This window comes from Diuraphis noxia, unplaced genomic scaffold, assembly GCF_037042655.1.
Source record: "Diuraphis noxia isolate RWA-SAM2 unplaced genomic scaffold, SU_Dnox_SAM2 contig0001, whole genome shotgun sequence".
Classification (NCBI taxonomy): domain Eukaryota; kingdom Metazoa; phylum Arthropoda; class Insecta; order Hemiptera; family Aphididae; genus Diuraphis; species Diuraphis noxia.
In genome coordinates this window covers 43,485,289-43,509,952 of record NW_028301711.1, presented here as the reverse complement: position 1 = coordinate 43,509,952, position 24,664 = coordinate 43,485,289, and the positions used below count along the sequence as shown (strand labels likewise).

The window sequence follows — 24,664 nt, the reverse complement described above, 5'->3', positions numbered from 1 at the left end:
TAATAACACCATTAAAAATATTATTACTATGTATATATTAATATACGAGTAATTATGATTTACATTGTAGCCAAGATGCGTGCCAGAAACAGTGATTTTATATATTGAGTTATTAATTTTATTTAAACGAAAATCATGTTTGAAAATGCATCAAAACCACTGTTTTTGCTCGTTTCGTTTGGAAACCCGCTAAAGACAAACAAAAGGGAGGGGAACATTTCAAAGGTTTGCCGGAAAAATATCGCATGACCATCATGTTTGTATATCGACACTAAAATATCGCGAAACCAATACACAAAGAAATATAATCACCAGAATTGCATGGACAAAATGTCACTTGCAGTAGGGCAATAGCTAGATATAGGCAGGTAATAAGCATATAAATAAAATACAAACAATTCCTGAAAATATCTGAAAGAATTGTATAAAAAAATACTTAAATATCTATTACCTATATATATACTCTTTGAAAAATCATACTTCGCTTTTCTGGCTTTTATACCACAAATAGATGTTAGTGGTGTAGATAATATTAGGAAATATTAAAACACAAAAGTCTTTTATAATTATCAGATTCTCTTGGTATAGGTATTTTGGAATTAAAAAACGTGGACGACTGTTTCCTAAACCACAATGGAATGTAATATATAAGAGGCAATAAAATGCGACTTGGATAAACCCAACAATTATTGTGAAGGATTTGAACAAAAGATTTGGTCATTTATTTTCTGCCGAACGTCCTGGAATTTCAAAATTTATAAATTGTTTGAAACACCATCAAAACTTAACTGGAGTTAAAATGGTTTTGAGTACTGTTAGTAACCTTATACGCATATGGTGTGTCAACAAATAAAAATAAAAACTATAATGTGTCAGTTGGGATGAAAAAAGTAAAATTATACTGCTACTCTATTGTATTAAGACGTTATGTTTTTTCCATGCGATAATTCACACGCGAAATTATTCCCTTGGGATGTATTGGTTTCGCGATATTTTGGTCATCCGATACATTGTCGTTAATTTCGTTTCAAATCGTACTCCACATAATATGGAACGTCCGACGATCGTACACGTACTTATATATATTATATTAATAATAATAACATACATTATACGTGTATGCCTATTATCCTCTGATGAGTCTGAGTCAATACCCATATATATATATATAATATTATATTTTGTACATAGGAATTTGTATACAATATTTCCTACGTGCAAGCTTACATGTTTTGAATATAAGCTGTGAGGTATATCCTATTCACATACATATATATTACATACAGTACCCATATATAATATAATATTATGCCAAATGGTTATTCGGATGCGAATGTGTAGTCTATATAGAGAAGACCCCCGGGAATGGCAAAAGTGGTTAGTGTACAATATTATTATTACATACCTCTGACATCCAAACCATATACAGCATCTATATATTAAACTGCAGGGTGTCACACCGGTCGCCAGGTACCTACGTTCTCGTCGTAGCTATTTTTTTCTCAAACCAATAATTAATGTAAATATTATGTATTTGTATTTAGAAGACCACAAGATGATTGAAAGTCATTTAATCGGTTGACCTGCACTCAAAATAAAAAAAGCGGGTAAGTCGTGGATATCGCTCTGCTGTACAGCGTATAGGTTATAAGTGGGTTTACTGTAATGGATGGAATTAAATTTAAATCCAATAATATTATATCATTGTATATTTGTATACGAAAAACGATTCTGAGCGGAGACGGTTTATCTGTCTAGGATAAATTATAGATAATTAAAAAATTTTAACCCTTAGATTTAAAAAGAAAAATTTTTATGAATTTTTAGCTTACAATAATTTGCGAATTTACGTGATTTTTACGTTTATTGCCTAGATTCAAACTTTGAATACTTGTAAAATAAAACGGTGACTACGCATTTCTTTTATTTTTCAATTGCTATTGTAAAAATATGATAGGAGCTATGTATTAAATTTTCAAATCTTAGGTATAGAAGGAACATTTCTTATGAATTTCTAGCATAAAATAATTTATGCATTTTCGTGATTTTTACGTATGTTGTCAAAATTCAAACTTTGAATCCTTGTAAAAAAAAAATTGTGACTATGAATTTATTTTATTTTTCAACTGCTATTGTTAAAATGTGTTAGAAGCCTTGTACTAAATTTTAAAGTTTCTCTACCAACCAAATACATTTTTATCAATATTTATAGAAAAAAAAACTAAAAAAGTTGAAAAATTAAAATGTCAGTAAACAGCTCAAAACAAATCTAAATAATTTTGATAATGTTATCGAATATATAAAATGTCTATATAAACATTCAGAGAAATTTTCAAGTATCTGCGGTCATTTGTTTTAGACTTTTAGAGTTACACCAAATTAAGATAATCACTAAATGTGAAATCCAGTGGAAATCCAATGTTGTAAAAATTTAAATTTCAAATGCTCATAAAAATTTAATTTGAATTTCCGGTGGACTTTTTATTTGTGATAAAGATTGACAAACTGGTAAGGAAACTTGTATTAAATTTTCAAATCTTAGATTTAAAAAGAAAATTTTTTATGAATTTCTAGCTTAAAATAATTTGTGAATTTTGGTGATTTTTACATAATATGTTGTCAAAACTCAAACTTTGAATGCTTAAAAAAAATTATGACTATGTATTCCTTTTATTTTGCAACTGCTATTGTAAAAATATGTTAGGAGCCTTGTATTAAATTTTCAAATCTTAGAATTAAAAAGAAAAACTTTTATGAATTTCTATCTAAGATAATTTGAACATCGCCGTAATTTTTACGTATTTAGTCAAAATTTGAACTTTAAATGCTTATAAAAAAAATTGTGCCTACGAACTTTTAATATTTTTTAACTGCTATTGTTACAATGTGGTAGAAGCCTTTTATTAAATTTTCAAGCTTTTCTACCGAACAAATAAATTTTTATCGATATTTATAGAAAAAAAAACTAAAAAAGTAAACAGCTCAAAACAAATCTAAATATTTTGAAAATTTTATCAAATATTTCAAATACCTAGATAAATATTCAGTGAAAATTTCAAGTATCTGCGGTCATTTGTTTTAGAGTTACACCAAAATAAGGAAATCGCTAAAAGTGAAAATCCAATGTTGTAAAAATTTAAATTTCAAATGCTCATAAAAATGTAATTTGAATTTCCGGTGGAATTTTTATTTGTGATAAAGATTGAAAAACTTGTATAGAATCTTCTATTCAATTTTGAAATCTTAGATTTAAAAAGAAAATTTTTTATGAATTTCTAATTTAACATAATTTGTGAATTTTCGTGATTTTTACGTATTTTGTCAAAATTCAAACTTTGAATGTTTATAAAAAAAAAATTGTGACTATGAATTTATTTTATTTTTCAACTGCTATTGTAACAATATGTTAAGAGCCTTGTATTAAATTTTCAAGCTTTTCTGCCTAACAAATAAATTTTTATCGATATTAATTTAAAAAAAAACTAATAATGATCGAAAATTTCAAATGCCTATGAATAGTTCAACTGAAGTCGAAATTTTTTGAAAATTGCATGGTGGATAGAATATACTTATATAAAAATTCGGTTAAAATTTCATGTATCTATGGTCGTTTGTTTTAAAGTTACATCAAAAACCAAAATCGATTTTGTCGAAAACTGATAGTGCGTAAATTTTTCCGTTTTTACCTAAATTTTTAGTTTGTTTATCCCGATTATTTATAGAAAAATATTGAGAATTTTTCACTTTTGATCCCCCGAAGTACCAACTAGGTTCACTTTCTGATCTTACGAGGTACTGAAGTCGAAAATGGAAGCATTTTTACTGCCCCAAAACGTGATGACAGAAAAAAAAATTAAATATAAAAAAAACACACATCATTGTAAAATCAATACGTTCCTCGTTCAGCTCAGAATCTAAAAGATAAGTTTACGATCTTTTTAAATGGATGGTGATAATATGTGAAAATATTTTAAGGAATAAATTATAAATTAAATAGTCTTGCAAGTTTTAAAGTAGATATAGTGGACGTAGATATGTTAGAAGGGTTATGGATGACTGCTATAGACATCCGGTATACACCTATACTATATTAGAATGAACACAAATCGAAAAATATATGAAATTTTGTCGATTCCGGAAACTCGAGAGACACCTTCACTGATAAAATAAATTGGTCTATGTATATATATTGTAATAATATGTTTCAAGATCATGTGGGACACGTCGCGTAGTACCTATAGTGTATAATCGGTATAGGTATGTACCTATATATTATGTATACGACCGTATAAATAATAAAGTTTTTGATGTAAATAATTTACAAAAATAAAATTGGAACCCAATGGCCTATGTCGCCAAGGGTAAATTTGTGTTAATAAAACAAAATAAAAATATTTATACAACAATATTTATATTATGTAGTATTCAAATTGTGTGAGGGGGACTGAGCTCCTCTACTATTTTTCGTACACCTCAACTACATTTTTTTACAGGAACGGAGAGGCCGCACAAACTATTATGTTCAATATAATTTTTATTAAAATGTGGATTTCAATTTACCAACGTTCAATATAAAACTATAAAAAATCTTGCAAATTTTAGTATCAAAATTATTTTTGATATTAGTTTATTAATTTATTATCATTTCTATGGTCATACATTTTTATTTTAATAATTTGCTTTTCATTTAATTATAAATATCACACTGTTTTTTCCTATTATTTATTGTATACCTACATATTATCTATGGACTAGCGTATGTGATCAAAATACTTTGCAATTAGAATATAAATATATGTGTAGCTGAAAAGTGGTATTCAAAATATAATTAATGTTGGCGAGGGGTAAGGTGTGTGAGGGGCAAAGTCCCCAACGGGTCTGTGTTAAGTAATCGTGCACTATTGGAACGCAGTTTTTAAATCTTTGGATTGAGCTCCTCACAATATTCTACTCGCGTAGCCATTATTAATAGAGATAATCAAAGGACAACTCCTATAAAAATATTTGATAAAAACTAGAGATTTAGATGAAGAATAAATACATCAATCATTGAAATTTTAATTGCATGAACTTATCAAAGAACAAGATCGAAAATCGAAATCGAAATTTATATTACGCGTTTGGCGATTGGGTAGACTGCATTTATAAGTATATGATGAATTATTTTTAGTTGAGGTAAAGCAAAAGAAAAATTATAGCTGGAATTTATGGAAGGTACATTCCATAATAATTCAGGGCAGTCAAGATTTTATATACAAAAAAAGTTAAAAATCGTTCATCAGGTTTAAAGTGACTTTAATTAATTTCATATAACTGGCAATCTGATTAATATTACCACCTTGATATTGTTATCAGGATGAAAACATAAAAAACTTCTTTGAATCTTTTCTTTGTTTATTATTTAAACAAGGAATGCACTAATACAATTATTTATTGATATTACGGAAAAAATGAATCAAAGTAAAGAAACAAAGACAATACATCAATGTAAATTAATAATAATTGAATATAGGCCTCATAACTTTGACTCAAAATCTTAAATATCATATATATATATATGAAAACAATCATTAAATAGGTAATACATTTTATAGAATTCTCCGAAAGTTTATATAACAATAATGTGAACATAGGAAGATCGTCAGTTTTTATGAAAGTTATTAATAATAATATCATAAATATTTAATATAACTATTATACTGATCAATGATGTTTGATTAAAAAAAAGGTTATTTGAATAATATCTTTAGAATATTTAGTATTGTTTCCATAAATTAAAAACAATAAGTACCTATAGTTCTAATAATTTTTAAAGGCCTCGTACTTTCTATTAGTGGTAAGCTTTAGGTATATCAATAATATGTCTACAAAAATTGATCGAAAACTAGTTAGGGTAGGTATTTAAGTTTTTTAACATTGTAATATGTAGCTATATTATTATTTATAAAATCAGTTACAATACAATTAAGCTTGTAAAATAAATATATTTTGATTCGAATAATTCAGATAGGTCAAGATTAAATAAACCTCTAGCAATTCACTCATAATTATAGTTATTTTAAAATTAAAAATTTTTAAAACCGAGAGCCCTTTTAATGGGGATATTTTATTCACAGTTAATAAAAAGGACTGTGTGAAAGACATCCACGAGGAATAATGCTACAGAACAATGGGATAAAAAGTATTAATTGAATTAGAAAAAACTAAGACAAACTATGACTTTTTTTACTCGGTAGTATTTAAAAAAACCGTTTTCAGCAAAAAGAAAAGCGGTAGGTATAATATAGGTAGGTACACTGAATGAATGTTTTGTAATTATTATATGATTATTTGAAATCAATAACAAAAGATAATTGTAACAAAAAACGATTCTGAATGAAGATGATTTGTAAGCCTATATATTATAATAGTATATGAAATATGTAAATAACAAAACTAAAATCGTTCTTTTCAATTTAAATATAAAATTTCATTTGAACGCTATATAGGTAAATTTGCATCTACAACATGATTTACAAATGTTCGTATAATTTGATAAAAAATTAAGCATAATTAAATGCTTTAAAAAAATATCATACTTTATATTTTCACAATATTCTAAAATTGACATTATACCTTTGGGCTTGGATTTAATTTTCAGGTTATTGACCCAAGCGGAAAATTATAAATCGATAATTATGGAAAAGAATACTAAAAAATAAATAAAAAAATTTTAATTAAAAACGTCTATAAATAAAGTTCAAACGATTCAAAATTATATTAAGTATATTTTATGTTAAAATAAACATTTGGTGAAAAATTTAATTAGAAATAGATTTAAAATAAGAAAATTATCCGATGAAAATTCGATAATTTATGGGTGAATACGAGTCCAAAGTCGAAAAAAATAGAATATCATTAAAACATTATTTGACTTTCCAGAATTTTTAATTTTGTAAAAGTTCGGTCAATTTATAATAATCATCAATTAAATTTTAAAAACTTAAATATAAATAAAAAATTTTTATGAATTTCTAATTCAAAATAGTTTTGGAATTTTTTAGTGATTTTTATGATTTTTGTCAAAATTCTTACTTCAAACGCTCGTAATATAAATTACATTCAACTTTTTTTTTAATTCCTACTATCAACAACTTATGAGGATCCCTTTATTAAATTTTTCAAGTTATTGCTTGACCAAACGATAAATGTCTCAAATAATATAAGTATAAAAAGCTCAAAAAGAGTCAAAACTTAAAAGGTGTATACTTATTAAAAGGTGTATACTGTATAATGTATATAAACTATCATAAAAATGCATATATTAGATCTACAATTTTATTTTTTAGAATTCCGACAAAAATCTACCCAAAATCGATTTGGTGAAAACTGATATTGCGTAAACATTCACGTTTTTCTGTTATTGTTTTGTTTTTCCCTACGTTTATGAAGACTACAGATGTATGAATACAGATGTACTCGAATGCACCAACTAGATTCACTTTTGCACCAGAAAAGTTACTGAAGTTGAAAATCGAAGCATTACTTCGACTACTTATCGTGTGAACAGATACAAAAAATAAAAAAAAACTCTCATCATTGTAAAATCAATAGATTCATATATTGCAGCACAGCTCCGCTTCGAATCTAATCAACATGTAAAAGTAAAATAGAATTTTCAAAAGTGAAAATAATAATACTAAGTAACAGTATACAATTTTAAAGATTTTTTACTGAAAAACAAAATTCTTTTTTAATGTAAAATAAAATAAATATCAATAACATACTATTAATTCCAAATACCTATAAATTTCTTAACACCAAAATAAATTTTCGTTTAATTTAAATTATCATATACCAATTTATTTATAATGTAGCAAAGTGAAATAATCATCATATTTTAATTTTTAAAGAAATAAGAAATTTGTATAGGATTTTTTAACAACTACATTGTGGAAATAACTGTAATAAAAGAATAAATGTAAACTTTCATAACTATTTAAAAATACGACTTAAAGCTGTTAAAAATGTTTTGAACATTTTACAAAACATTGCAAAATAAGTAGGTAACGCTATATGCTGTACAGTTAGTAGTTGTTAAGCATTTCACTGTAATATATATTGTTATGTGTTATATTTGAATTCAATAATAAATTATTGAGGTACGTGAAGTTGGCACTACAAAGTACTCAAAACTTTTCAAAAACATTCCAACAATTCCTACTCGGACTTGTTGGACGTTGTTGGACATTTGTTGGAATTTGTTGGAAAAGTTTAGAAAAGTTACGAGTCTTTGAAGTTTGTAGTGCCAAGTACATGTCCAACACTACAAAGTACTCAAAACTTTTCGAAAACATTCCAACAACTCCTACTCGGACTTGTTGGACGTTGTTGGACATTTGTTGGAATTTGTTGGAAAAGTTTAGAAAAGTTACGAGACTTTGAAGTTTGTAGTGCCAAGTACATGACCAACACTACAAAGTATTCAAAACTTTTCGAAAACATTCCAACAACTCCTACTCGGACTTGTTGGACGTTGTTGGACATTTGTTGGAATTTGTTGGAAAAGTTTAGAAAAGTTACGAGACTTTGAAGTTTGTAGTGCCAAGTACACGACCAACACTATACAAAGTGATCAAAACTTTTCGAAAACATTCCAATAACTTCCACTAGGACTTGTTGGACGTTGTTGGACATTTGTTGGAATTTGTCGGACAATATTAAAAGCCCTACAATATAAACAAAATATAGTGTTGGAACTTGGCATCACATATAACACTTATAAATAAAAAAAATCATATCAAATTAATTTTGGTGCTCGCACTCCCAAATAACCATATTTTATCGATATCACTGATAAAATGTATTAGTGCTACATTAAACTAATAGGTAGAATTGTTTTTACTTCCCTAAAATTATGTCTATAAATAATTTAAATACATTTATTAAAGAACTATCCATATCAAATTCTTACTTCAAGTATTATTATTGTTAAATCAAGTATATATACAGGGTGATTCTTTTATCAAACAACACTTATTATTTAAAAAAGTATTGACTTTTTTCAAAATATTTTTTTACATAATTTCAAGTTGTTAAAAACCAACGCTTTTATTAAAAAATTATATTTTTAAATATTTTTTATCCTTATAATTTTTTAAGTTTTTTACTTTTTTGAATGGCAACATAGTTTTTTAATTTCACGTTCCAAAGCAGAATATTTTTCTAAAAATTTTGATACATAAAAATCGAATTTAGGACGAGTTATTTATGAGTTATAAGTATTTAAATTTTAGACAAACGGAGCAATGGACAAACATTTTGCGTGGTTACCACTCCACTTTGCCAATCTAAACTTTAAATACCTATAACTCATAAACTACTAGCGCTAAATTCGAAATTTTAACGTAATAATTAATAAAAAAAATAGCTTTATTAATTTATAAAATTTTAAGTATAGGTTACCATTTGAAAATCAAAAGTTGATAGTGGCTTATCTAATAAATATAAGGGTGAAAAATATAAAAAAAATAAACAATTCAAGAAGAGTGTAAATCTACAATTTTGAAAAAATAAAATTTGAAAGAAGTCAATACATTTTTAAATAATGAGTGTTGTTTGATAGAAAAATTCAACCTGTATATTCATAGGCGCCCGCAGGGAAGGGCAAGCTGGGGCATTTGCCCCCCTGGCTTTTTCAAAATATTTTTATTAATTGAATGTTTTAAGATAAATATTACTATATACTAAACAACAAATTTAAATTATAAAATAAGTTGTAATATAATAAAATATAATATCATTGTATAAGAAAAACGATTCTGAATGGAGGTGATATGTCAGTCTAGGTATATGAACAACAATATTTTAAAAAAAAATTGAATTACACATTTTTTAGACTTTTCGGTTACAATATGAATTATTTATGAGGATCTTTGTTTTAAATTTTCAACCCTTAGTTATAAAAACCTAACATTTTATAATTTTTTAATTACAATGATTTATAATTTTCGAGATTTTGATAAATGTTGTCAAAATTTGAAATTTAAATGCTTATAAAAAAAAAACTGAGCCTATGTATTTTCAATATTTTTCAACTGCTATGCTATCAATATATCTGGAACCTTGTATTAAATTTTCAGACTTTTTGGCCGACCAAATAAAATTTTATTGACAATTATAAAAAAAAAAAAAATAGAAAACTGAAAATGTCTGTAAACAGCTCAAAACAAAAATCAAAATGTTTTCAAAATTTTATGGTGTATGGGAAAATGAAAATATAAACATTCAGTACAATTTTCATGCATCTACAATTATTCGTTTTTGAATAACAACCAAATGAGAAAACCTATTTGGTCAAAAACTGATTTTGCTTAAAAATTCCCGTTTTTCTGTCATTTTTTTTTTTTTGTTTTTCTCGATTTTTTTGAAAACTGTTGGAAAATGTTTACTTTTGACGTCCTTAATGCACCAAGGATATTCACTTTTACATCAGAAAACTCCCCCAAAAGTTTGTAATTGAAGCATTATTTTGAGTAGTTATGCTGTACACAGACACACACAAAAAAAAAAAACACATCAAAAATTATTTTTTTATTCAGTCGATACCTAGGGATTCCCACTCGGCAGAGAGTCAACTGTCAATAAAAAATATCGGAAATAAGTACATCTGAGCAAATTTTTTTATAGATATTTTAAATAAATACATACCCATTATCAGAACTATAAATTGTTTGTATAAAAGTATAATATTATGATAAAACCCTAGGCTGTCTCCCATCAGAATCGTTTTTTGTATAGACGAGGTCCGTTCGACTCCTATACCATACGCCAGAGCTAGCTCCAGTTTTTACGTACCAATGGTTCACAGGAAAAATAATAAATCATTGGGAGTTTGTACTTCAAAATTAATTAGAGATATAGTTAAATGGTCAATAGTAGGTATATGGTTAGTATATATGGTAGTTTGAGAAATTTTTTATTTTTCAATAGACTAAAATAGGTTTGTTGGACGATTTCTAAAAGTCACTGGGAGTGCGAGCACCAAAATTAATTTGATATGATTTTTTTAATTTATAAGTGTTATATGTGATGCCAAATTCCAACACTATATTTTGTTTATATTGTAGGGCTTTTAATATTGTCCGACAAATTCCAACAAATGTCCAACAACGTCCAACAAGTCCTAGTGGAAGTTATTGGAATGTTTTCGAAAAGTTTTGATCACTTTGTATAGTGTTGGTCGTGTACTTGGCACTACAAACTTCAAAGTCTCATAACTTTTCTAAACTTTTCCAACAAATTCCAACAAATGTCCAACAATGTCCAACAAGTCCGAGTAGGAGTTGTTGGAATGTTTTCGAAAAGTTTTGAATACTTTGTAGTGTTGGTCATGTACTTGGCACTACAAACTTCAAAGACTCGTAACTTTTCTAAACTTTTCCAACAGATTCCAACAAATGTCCAACAACGTCCAACAAGTCCGAGTAGGAGTTGTTGGAATGTTTTCGAAAAGTTTTGAGTACTTTGTAGTGTTGGACATGTACTTGGCACTACAAACTTCAAAGACTCGTAACTTTTCTAAACTTTTCCAACAAATTCCAACAAATGTCCAACAACGTCCAACAAGTCCGAGTAGGAATTGTTGGAATGTTTTTGAAAAGTTTTGAGTACTTTGTAGTGCTAACTTCACGTACCTAAATTATTGCGTACGAATAACAATTCTGAGCATAGACGTTTGTGATGTGTTCTCATATAAATTATTTTATGCATTTCTGACTGCAAAATAATTTACAAAATTTGAAAAATTCTCATGGCTATAAATAGCTAAAAAATATGTATAACATTTTAGTATGTATTAAAAATGATAGTTTTTTCAATTTTGATCTCTCAAATGTATCAACTAGATTCACTTTCTATCGGAAAGATGACAATGTCGAAAATTGGAGCATTTTTACAACCCCTCGGCCCACATGTTGATGACAGACAGGAAAAAAAACAAACACACATCATTGTAAATGCAATACATTCATCACTTCACTCAGAACCTAAAATATATCATGAAATAAAAATAAAAATTCAAATAATAGCTGAGCGTTAACTGAAATTTGAGTGTCGACAAAAATATAGAAAATATATGTTATTTTGTGAACTAAGCGAACACCAACGATAACAAATAATTAATGTAACCAATACCCATGATATACGTGAACGAAAAAACCAACAGAAAATAGAGGCTAAAATTACGAAACGATATGAGGTAAAGGAAGTCAGACTAGGTACATAACTGCGATACGATGAGCAATGTTGATAAAGATTTTTATATTTATATAATGGAAAAAATATAAATAGAATAATGTACATTTATAAGAATAATTCCAAGTGAAAGAACAATTTGAAAAGCATCAAAAACTGGAAGAAAAAAAGAAATCACAACATTTTATACTTTTTTTTTGATAATTATACTAATAGTTATATTACGAAATAAATACTTAAGTACTATGAAACGTTTCTTGAAAATTTAAAAAAAATATGTAAATTCTAGTTAATCCCCACTTAAAAAAATAATGAAAAAATTGTGAACGCATAATCACCCTATAACCTATCACTACGTGTGTCAGAAATAATAAATCGACAAAAAATGAGCGAAAATGAGCATCAAGCATAAAGATACAATAGTTAAACTCCACACTTTATACGAATAATAACGATAAGCCATTAAAACTTATTTATTACGAACTATCTGAAGATGTTCTTAAACTTTATAAACTCACGATTTAACTTTAACTCTGAAAAATGTGCATCGCGTCGGAAAATTATCAATTCTCAAGTTATGCCACGACAACGCTAATGGATTTACAGTTTTTTGACGACACAAAATATTAAGGCTAACACAGAAACGAAAATGTGATAATTTTACGAACGTTGATGAAAACATCAAAATAATATGAAGTTAATAGTGAAAAATAACTTTTTCAACAATTATTAGGCAACTATTTTTGTTTAAAATTGCAGTTAAGGAGATTGGAAGCGGTGATTTTCTGTTTTGTCCAACATATGTAGGTACTACCTACGTAGGTACAACATAGGATTACATCCTATTTCTAACGTACCGACTTATAACATGTAACGATAAGAAATCTGTAGACAGATTTTAATTTGTCATCAAGTCTTATTCTTGAGATCGACTTTCCCACATTTTTGATATTATCCCTTAAAATCCTAAAAACGACATATTAAAAAAGAGTAATTAAAAAATTGACATATTTTAATTTTAAAGAAGATTATTAAAAAATAAAAATTTGAGAAAATCGATCTTAAGAAGACTTGACGACAAATTCAAATCTGTTTTCAGAGTTCATATTGCTTCATATCAATCAGTACGTTGAAAATAGAACACATCTATAATCCTATGTTGTACCTACATGTATTAGACAAAAACAGAAAATCATCACTTCCAATCCCCTCAGACTATTCAATACGATGTGACATTTGAAGCTACAGAGCATTATAATCACACACACATTTTAAAATTCACCGGAAAACTCTCTCTCTTTCTCTTTTGCATATGAACAGTGTCTTTTCCCTTCTGAGGGAATAACCTACAGTTATTAAAAAATAATATATATTATGTATTCCCTGCAAAAAATATTGTACGATACGCCATAACATTTCAGATGATAGAAAAAAAGTGTTTACCATCATAATATATTGTAAATTATGATTTAATATTATTAGTTGACAACAGTGTTCTATATAATAGTATGTACCTATATGTATAACCATTTTAACACAAAAATCGGATGTTTAAAAAACACACTGCAACAATTAAAATATTTATTGTTTTCACTATTTACTTTAAATCAACTATAGCTCGCTGACGATAAAAGTTAGGGACGCAATTAATTTTAAACTGGATAAATATTGGAGTCCGTTTCTTTAGCAGCGGACACAAACCGTCACATCGCGGATCATTTAAAGTCACAATTTTCTTCGAAGTTCAATCACGCTGTCGGTAATATCTGAAGTGTAAGAGTTTCAAAGCTACAACCCTACATCACATCAAAACTTTGACTTTATGAGGGAGGTACCAACTTGGCAGGTAAGCAAATGGATAGAAATGCTCACTGGGCCACTACTCAACGATATTATATATTGCCGCCCATAGTATAGGTAACAATTTACGGAACGATGTATTGTATGGGAGCCATTTGCTTATTGTATTGCCTTCGACAAAATGTTCCAAGTCGTACCTATATATACGCGTTTTATCTGTTTCTGTAGTTTTTTTATTATTATTTCGAAGATCGCATATGGGAAATATCCACACGACAAGAAATTGGGAAATTTACAATTGTATAATATAACAGTGTGGATTAAACTATACGACAGCACGGACGCACGATTTACGATTTCGGATGAAATGTTGACAATTTGACACTGTCCTGACTCTTGCTGGCATACATGATCATCACGTTGAAACAATATTGGAATCGTCTGCTATATCATAGTATAGTGAATTTGTTTTCACTTTTGAAAAACTATCACGCGCATATATAAGTCAGACGAAGCGTTATTGTGCTCACTTGCAGGACCCCCTCTGTACACCCAAACAATAATATTATAATATATGACAAATTACCGTATATGTGCTGCCTGCATTGTATTATCTCGGTGTGACATATTTAAATGTGTTATTCAAAGGTCAAGAGTAAATATCATATATAATACTCGGGATCATTATATATTCATTTATATACATGTCTACATACATATTATGCATAATATATCAATTATGTATGTCGAGAATCTTATTATAAGTGCAAAAAAATGAATGACAAATTGAAAAAAGGTGGGCAAGTGTCACCGCTCCGGGCGGTTAGTATTGAAATGTGTCATACCTGTTCAATTCTACCCTCCCTCCCATGCTGTACGGTTGGAGTCAGGACTCTAAAGGGGGTCGTCGCTATAATGGATGAGTTTAACTTGATATCAATGATATAAATCATTATTATACCTAATAACGAAAAACGATTCTGAGCGAAGACGGTCTGTCAGCATATTGTATATTAATATATAATATTACTTAGGCAGTATATTTTATTGTTATTAAGGTAATTTATTTTACTATTAGACGTTAGAAATACAGCATAGGTCAAATTTATTTTCACCGAAAAAATAACGTATAAAAAATATAACTGTTTGAGTACGATTTAAAAAAATTAAAAAGTTTCAAGTACCCATGAATCCATCGTAAACTTGACTTGAATAAAAATCTCCGTTTTTCCCTAATGTTTTTTTTTTTTTTTTTTTTATCTGACGATTTTAAAAACTTGAGGAAATCTGTAACTTTTTTCTCCCCAACTATACCAACTAGATTAATTTTTCCAAACAGTAAAAAATCTGAAGTAGAAAATAGAAGTAATTTTATACTGCCCTAAAAGGTGTTGACAGACACAACAAGAAAAAGAAAAAAATACAAATCATTGTAACATCACACATTCATTACTCCCTGCAGAATCCAACATCACACAACCATTTTTAATTAAATGTAACTTACTTATTCGTAAATTATTTAATACATTTTATTAAATTAATAAATTATTTAATGGAAGTCACTATATCGAAAATTATTAGGGACTTTGAAGGACTTATAGCGTCATTTGATTTTTAAACGCGTCACCGAAAGCTGATTACAGTGCAGCCTACCGTTTATGTCCTATAATACACATAGGCGCAACTAGAGGCCAAACACTGGGGGTGCTAAAGTTATGTAGATGAAACAGACCCGTGGGGGCTATGCCCCCACACCCCAAGTACCATATTTCAATTTTATAATAACTATAACCAATCTTAAATGCATTATAAAAACATAAGCACACTAATATTTACCTCATAAATACATTAGATATATTACCTATATTATTATTTAGGTGATTCAAATAATGACCTAGTATAAACAGATAAATAATATTATTTTTTTTAATAACTGATGTCAAAATAATTATACAATTTACATTTTTAGCAGTCACTTACATGAGGCACAATCATCTCAAAGGTTAGGTAATAATAATACTATGTTAGAATGTTTACATAATAAACAATATTATACATGATATATAATATACTATTTTATACTAATACTATTTTTCTTTTATTAGTGGAATTGGAATATATTTCCAATATTTCTGAAGAAGTAATTTTATAACAACATCTCATTCAATATTTAAACAACCTTGCGTAAAACAAAAAAAACTTTTTCATATGATTTTTCCATTTGTGGTGTTTTTGATCTGGGGGTGCTTCAGCCTGGTTGCGCCTATGATAATACACGACAAAATATCCATCAATACAAGACGTATATACGCAAGTCTAACAGACAAATTATTACGATCGTATAAGATCCTAAATCGATATCCATAAGACCACAACTTTAAAAATAAAGAAAGAATGGTTTATCGCCTTATATCCTATAATAACGACCGTAGAATAAAAATTAGCTTTTTGTCCAAAAAAAAAAAAACATTTGCGTACAGAATCGATACGATATGAAGAGACGGTGTTTATTATATAGGTACACATCATGCCAAACACCTGATGTATTAATATAATATTATTATTCAGTACCTATACGGTTCCGAATAAAGTAGATGATGCATAATAACATAATAATTATATTTTAAAATTGCAGTAGACGCAATAGCATTGTATAATAAAAGAGGTGTGTTACCCTGGCGCACAAACGTAATCGGGCGAGACGGGATAATGAGACTTTGTTGTGAAGTACGTTGGTGCAATTAGGGTTTCAAATGTTGTAGGGTACACGTTCCTGCAACAGCAGCCACGTCAACGCCGCCATATATAATGTATATATATATATATTTTATAATGTATAGGTATATCGTGTATAACCTACGTATATAAATATATGGACGTCGTTCTCTCGTATTGGTCGAGCCGAAAGCCGTATCTTTGATTGCACTTAAAAATCAATTGTACAAGTTTTATTTCCAAGCAATACACGCGAGCATATTAGTATTCATATCAAACGTAATATCGATCGTAACCTCTTGCTAATAGGTACCTGCTATGATGTTATAATATTTCTATTATAATATATTATGACTCATGATTTATGAGAAACCCTGCGCTGTAGTATACGCCACACACCCGCCGTCGTGCAGGATCTATATAATAAAAAAAAAAAATAATTACGATTCATTTAATTTAATATAATGATGTATTAACTAGGTATATTAGGTATTAAATTTTTTGACGAATGTCGAGATCGATTGTAAAAAGAAAACTTTTAGTCTACGAAATACTTTTCGGATCGTCCATTGTTCGAATAGTTCAGTCTATCGTATAGGGATAAAATTAGGTCCAAACATATAACTGCCGAAATCTAGAATAAACGGGAGGGCGGGTAACTTTTTACAATATTTTTTTTCCTCGAACATCAATTATATTGATCCATCGGTTCAAAAAGTTAGAAAATGGTGTGCTTCAATCTGATGCCCATAATGCAACCTCAGCAATGCCGATGCAATCCGCATATGTATATGTTGTGTCCGTCTAAAGCAGGGCTCGGCAACCTGCGGCTCTCGAGCCACATGTGGCTCTTTGGATCTTAAGTCGCGACTCTCCAGTTCCCATGCAAAAATTAATATTTTATGTTCAAAAACAATATTTTATAATATTATAATATAATTTAAATTGTATTAGTTTTGGTGTTTTTGAAAATATGAAATAATATATAACAATAATTTTATACTTAAAACAACAACTTATGAGCCAGACTTAACAAAACTTTCAAAAGACATGCAAAACCAATATTCCCGTTGATGTAATACTCTTTATATATTTTGATCTTAATGTATACCGCTCTTTATGTAACCGATTAATTAATAACTGTGAAATTGTATTATTATAGCTATTAAAATTTAAAAATAAAATTATTTTAAAAATATTATGAACATTTTTAGTGGCTCTTTAAAGTCAGAAAATTTTTGTATATTATAACTTTTGGCTCTTCCGTCAAAAAAAGTTGCCGACCACTGGTCTAAAGTGTTGGCTTATTTTTGATATCAGAGTGAAATGTGCGACAACAAACGGCGCGGTCGACCAATTTGATGGTACGAAAATCATGTGTGGATTTTACAATATATTTATGTATCTTTCAGTTTTGTAGTAAAGTAAATAAGTTGTAGTAAATTTAAATTTCACAATTTAAAAATACTCAAGAGACTCGCCTAGAATCAGGGACGGTTTGCAAGGCCTAGGACAATAGTACACTATTACGATAGACCCTAAATCAGACGTGCGCTGAGTGAACGAAACGGATTGGTCGCGAATAATAAGTAGCAAATCCGCTGTCCATCAGCGGGAGCGATCGACGGACCAATCGCTCCGTTTGAATATATCTATTGGAAATCGAGTGTTTAATATTAGCAATTAGCTAACGGATGTGGTCGACAGCTTAAAAGCTAAACTTCCGAGGTTAGCGACTGTTGAGCCGAGGCAATAAGAGGCGAAGTTATTCTCGTGATGTTCGTGTCGCAAACTGTTGAAAACGTTTAATCTCTTCATATGCAATTATGAATGGAAGAAAAAAGTCACGATATAGATTTGACAGGATGGTGGATGGTGATGAGTAATTGATTTTAATCGAACTCGGTTCCACTGCAGCACTGTCTCCGCCTCTTTATCATTTACTGCGATATTTAATTAAAATACATACACATTAAATAAAACGACATCAAAAAATAAATTACCTACTATACACTTGAAGTAAAAAGAAAACTTGGCGGTATTATTATAGCTGAAACTGAAATAGATCAATTACAATTTAATATTGGTATTGGAGAATCGATATCTCGTTTAACAATAAAATTAAATTTTTAATTAATCAAAAAATAAGAAAACTAAATGCATAAGAAATATAATACGTATGTAAAGTATATTTTGAATATTGTTGATGTAGCAAAACGATACTTTTAAAAATATTTGGAATACCAATTGCGTCTCTTGCAATGTTATAAATCTCGCCTCTCATCGTGTAAATAAATATAATTAAATATGAGTGTTTTTTATTTAAGACGGTTTTACCGCCCGGAAAAATCTACGCCCACGCACGGCTGAACCGCTTCGTCGATATTGTGTGTACTTACGTCAAATTCAAATAAAATTTAAACTCGTTGCTACCGCCTGCCTGCCGTTGTCGGTTCAACGATTGTTATTCAGCGAAAAGTGATATTTTGCTCGTTTATGGGTGTATACGTTTGCCATCTGAAAAAAGAAACAAGATAAATTATAATAGAAATGATACATGCGTGAACCCTGTTTATAATTATTTTGTATAAGAAGCTACGCGGTTACGGCGACGACCGGATCGATGGATGTGTCTTTTTCTTATCTGCTACCATTGATTATAGAATAGACAGATAGCCCATGCAATGTTAATATTTGGTGACCATGCGTAGGATGCAACCACTATGGAGCGCTAGTGTAGTTGGGATGCAAGGAGGTGGTACCCCCATCATAGATGTTTGCCATGGATATGCGGGGAAGGGAAGAGGTGGCTTATCGCGAAGTGCCGATCTAAAAATAGAGTAATAATAAGAAACTGAAGATATACTGAAATGATTGGAAATAATAATTTTATTATATTATCATTTATTACTATCTTGTTCATTGTGGAACAACCGCTTTCCGAATTTTCTTGTTTTTTGAGTTTTTAGTTGCATTTGCATTTACAATTAAAAATTCTTAAACATGTCTGGAAATAAATGCCAATATTTAAATTGTGGAAAATCAAAGAAAATGTTTCCAAATTTAAAAATGTATCGTTTTCCAAAAGATGATAGAAAAGAAGTATGGATAATACATTCAGGTGAGTAATTAATTTTAAATTTTAATTTTTCTGTACCATTGCGAATATTTATAATTTTTTTTACACATATTTTTTTATATCTACACAGGAAACACAAGTTTGTTTTCTGTTGATCCAGATAAACTCCACAATAGGTACATTTGTCAAGAACATTTCCCACCCGAAAGCTTTGTACAAAATTTTACTCAAAATCGTTTGATAGATACTGCTATTCCCTATAATTATCAATCTAAAACACAGCCATCTACATCATCAGGCATTAACCAGAATGATGAATCTCAGCAGGAGTATAATATAATGTCAACCCCAACTAAAACATATACACACTCAAAACCAGACATGGTAGAGTTAGTTTTTCCGAGCCCCCCTTCAACTTTTTCTACACCTCAAAAAATTAAAATAACAAATATAATTGACATGCCTAGCCCAAATTTAAAAAGGAAATCTGATTTGATAGAAATAGATACACCTAGAAAAATCAATTTAAAACAAAAATTAAAACTAAAAAACAAATTAATTCATAATAAAATAACTCAAATTTCAAAATTAAAAAAAAGAGTCAAAACTTTTAAAACACATAATAATGCTAAGAATTTAATAAATATGCATAACTTTCCATCAATTAATTCTAAGGCAATGGTAACGATGCAATTAAAAGATAGGAGTCGTCCGTGGACATTAAATGAAAAAAATTTAGCTTTAAACTTATATTATAAATCACCAACAGCATATAAATTTTTACGTTCACAAAAAGTTAATTTACCTGGGCCATCAACTATTCGTCGTTGGATTGGTCAATCAAAATTCTTACCAGGTTTTAGTAAATTATTTTTCAGTCATATACAAAAAAAATTTGAGTCATCTGATTATAAAGAAAAAGCTTGCACTGTTTGTTTTGATGAAATGTATATAAAAGAATTTATAGAATATTCCAAAGAATTTGATTTTATTGAAGGTTTTGAAGATTTAGGTCATTATGGGAGGACCAATAAAAGTGCTAACTGTGTTTTAGTATTTATGGCTCGAGGTATTTACTCTACATGGAAATTTCCAATTGCATATTTTCTTGTTCATTCTGGAGTTAACAAAACAATTTTAAAAAATTTAATAATTGATGTTTTACAAAAGTTATTTGAGGTTGGGTTGTGTCCCAAAATTATAGTTTGCGATCAAGGCACAAACAACCAAAGCACTTTAAAATCATTAAATATTTCAGAAGATAATCCATTTTTTTTTATCAACAACAATAAAATTTTTTCTTTGTTTGATGTTCCTCATTTACTTAAAAGTATTAGAAATAATTTAATTAATGCCTGTTATATAAAAGATAATAAAATAATCTCATTTGATGATATAAAAAAAACATATGAGTTGGACAAACAAAATCATAAAAGTAAGTCTCTCATCAAAATAACAGATGCACATATTTACCCTAATTCTTTTCAAAAAATGCGTGTTAAATTAGCAGTACAATTATTAAGCAATTCCATGGCCGCAGCAATCCGAACTTGTATACAAACAGGACAACTTCAAAGTAACACTTCATCGAATACTGCAGATTTTATTGAGTTTATTAATAACTTATTTGATTGTTTAAATAGTAAATCTTTATATAGTCATAATCCATACCTCTGTGCATTAACTGATCTAGGTACTGTAAAAAAATTTTTAATAGAAGCTTCACAATACTTCACAAATTTACAAAAATTAAAAAAAGGAAAATTATCTCAACCTCCCTGTTTTAAAGGGCTTACACAGACCATTAAAGGTGTATTGCAATTTTTTGAAGCAGAGAAATCTAATGATATTGTATTTTTAATGACTAATCGTTTAAATCAGGATGTTTTAGAAAACCTCTTTAGTATTTTTCGACAAAATGGTGGTTATAACAAAAACCCAACAGCTAGAACAATCAGAACTTCCATAAGAAGTAATTGTATTTTTTCTTTATGTACATCAAAAGCGACAAATTGTGAGGAAACCCAAGAAGATGATAATCCAATTATAATTGACCCAGTTAGTTCACTAAATAAAATAAATTTTAACAGTTCAAAATTATCATCTGATTCCGACACAGAATGTAATTCTAATTTATCTCTCTGTTTTTTTTCATCTGACGAGGACTCAAATAATACTGATAGTAATATTGATGTCACTTTAGAAGACTGTTCTGTAACATATTTCGCAGGATATTTGGGCTATAAATGTATGAAAAAATTTAATTGTAACCAATGTCAACTTGAACTATTTGTTGATAAAAACTTAAATGATAAAAAGCAGTTGCATCTTCTTAATAAAAATTATACTTCAATTGATAATGAAAGTGGACTTAAAGCACCATCAAATAGTTTAAATAATGTAGTAAATAAAATTTTAAATATTTTTGAAAGCAATTATAAAAACTATTTGCATAAAAAGAAAATAAAATTTCAACTAATTGAGCGCTTAAAAAATAATAATACAATTAAAAAATGGCTTGATGAATCATTGACAAACTGCATAGATCATAAAATGTACATAATTGAACAACTTTTAATTTGTAAAATATTTAATAAAACAAAATTATTTTCAACTACCACAAAATTAGCAAAACTTTCTAAATTAAAAATATTAAACCATATTTAAATAAATTAAATACATTTTTTCTTGTTCTGACCTTGTACCTATTTGCATAAAACAATATAGAAGCAGTCTTAACTGTCCTTTTTAGGACAATTCACATCAACTACATTAAATAGTTCTTTTCAGGACTAAGGATCAATTACATTAAATAGTTCTTTTCAGGACTTTGCTTTGATTTTTAAATAGTTCTTTTCAGGACTATTTGCATCAATTACATTAAACTGTCTTTTTTAGGACAATTCACATCAACTACATTAAACAGTTCTTTTCAGGATTAAGCATTGATTTTTATTATATTAAACAGTTCTTTTCAGGACTTAGCATTAAATTTTTAAATAGTCTTTTTTAAGACTATTTGTTTCATTTTTATTAAACGGTTCTTTTCAGAACCAACAAACATCACAATTTACTTTTATTCTAATAATTATGCTTCAATATAAATGTATAAATGTATTTTACCCTTATTTTGTGTTTTTTTAATAATAAAGACAATTTTTTTATTCTTTAAACCTAGTATTTTATTTCTAATCCAGTTTAGCAATCTTGGTATATCTTCACTTAGAATCGTTTTTCATCATATTATATAGACTTATAGTTGGTTTCTAAACTTAACACATTCAGTATGTACTTATAATAACAAAACACAACTATTATTTTATTTATAAATTATATTAATAATTTAATTATGTATATTATTTGTTGTTATTGAGTTTTTATTCATTTTAAAATTTGAACACAAAAATACAAAACAATGTATTTTATAAAGTATGAAAATACAATAAAATTAAAAATTACAATATGGTTAAAGATTTGCTTTATTTTTAAAAATGGTAAATCTAGTATAGTATGTAATGTTCAATTAAATATTTCCGCCCAAAGCAGATTTTACTGAATCGTAACATTCCAAACATCCAAACAAAATTGATCTTTCGTAATGAAATTAATTAATTGTTGCTTTCTGTAGTAGAATTCGGCATAAAAATTAACAATTTTGTGAATATACTATTTAGCGATTGTGGCAATCATAGCGCAATGCTCAGAAAATAATAAATATAGGTTTATCCATGATAAAGTCATTAATAGGCTTATCGCTTTTTCTGTCACTACCTCAAACCGGTCTAGGAATAATATTATATTATTCGCCGTCAGTAGTAATAATATAAAATTAATTCATACAACGCTACCTACCGGCAGCTATCATAATTAAAATTGTAGTCGCCGAAAATCCCTATAGCATGGTCTATCTGTCTATTCTATAATCAATGCTGCTACGGAGAAAACCCAAATAATTGACAACTTACAATAATAATAAACCAAGTCTACCAAGCTTAATAAAATTATTTTCAATTCACAAAAGCACATTTTACTACCAATAAAAAAACGTAATTTTATGATACTCTAGTTTACGTATTTTGTGTTTGAATTTAGTTTCGAGTGTTTTTTTATTGGGGGCAAACACGAAACCTTGGTGATATTATCTAAACCGCTGGGCCCCAGATAAATGCACAAATATCCCACTTGTCCTACCCTAGCACCGTCCCTGCGGCTAGAGTGTGTGTACAAAAAAAAAAAAAATATCGTATACAAAACCAACGTTATAAACACAGATAACGTTGTTACCAGCGATTCGACACTGCCACACTGGGTAGTGAATATTCACTCGATAATAATAATAATAATATATTATCATTAAAGCTAACAACACAAAATTGATTGTACTGAACAAACATTATGCGCCATAATAAATTATGTTGTACGTCTGTAAGACACAGAGACAACACGTCACGTCATGTCGTGTGGGTTTGACATCCTCTTCGCCTCGCAAACACACACGGCGGTGCTGATCATTATTATTCGTCTCGATGAAACGCGTTGTAGGTATATTATAATGTTATATGTATAATATTATGATGATGATAATATTATAGTAATCGTCGAACAATCGGAGTCGTACATAAGAGAAAGGATAAAGAGAAAAAATAAATAGCGATCGCGCGCATTCAACGGCGGCCCTCGGACCCATTGAAATAGAAACGATTAATTTAAACGACGGCAGACGTATCCGACACGTCTGTTTGAACACGTGTCGTTCGGCGTGTATTACAAAAACGGACGAGGAGGAAACGGCACTCGGACAAGTCGTCGGCGTTGGGCGGCCGTCTTCATTAAACG

At 28.6% G+C, this 24,664-nt stretch overlaps 2 protein-coding genes across 4 annotated transcripts in view; one reads left to right on the top strand and one right to left on the bottom strand.

Annotated features, from left to right (window-relative positions):
* Positions 1 to 16,532: 16,532 nt before the first annotated feature.
* Positions 16,533 to 24,664, bottom strand: part of LOC149060726 (uncharacterized) — a 29,112-nt gene continuing 20,980 nt past the window's right edge. Inside the window, exons 2-3 of one of the 3 annotated variants that reach the window (XR_016189450.1) lie at positions 19,149 to 19,266; positions 16,533 to 17,165 (exon numbers count right to left, since the gene is read on the bottom strand). Coding sequence is in view for 1 of the 3 variants with exons in the window: in XM_089216145.1 (XP_089072271.1) it covers positions 19,204 to 19,266 (63 nt within the window). In the remaining 2 variants the exon portion in view is untranslated. Of the gene's footprint in view, positions 17,166 to 19,088; positions 19,267 to 24,664 lie in introns of those variants that run through there. The other 2 variants (XM_089216145.1, XR_016189451.1) reach the window with 2 other exon arrangements.
* LOC149060727 (uncharacterized) lies at positions 19,407 to 23,001 on the top strand. The gene is made up of 2 exons (XM_089216515.1): positions 19,407 to 19,870; positions 19,959 to 23,001. The coding sequence occupies exons 1-2, from the start codon at positions 19,753 to 19,755 to the stop codon at positions 22,493 to 22,495; spliced, it is 2,655 nt and encodes an 884-aa protein (XP_089072641.1). The 5' UTR covers positions 19,407 to 19,752; the 3' UTR covers positions 22,496 to 23,001.

Excerpts from the sequence above, each read along its gene's own strand:
- LOC149060727 (XM_089216515.1), top strand. The coding sequence starts at position 19,753 with ATGTCTGGAAATAAATGCCAATATTTAAATTGTGGAAAATCAAAGAAA. Across the intron at positions 19,871-19,958 it reads AGTATGGATAATACATTCAG|GAAACACAAGTTTGTTTTCT; the intron begins GTGAGTAATTAA and ends ATATCTACACAG.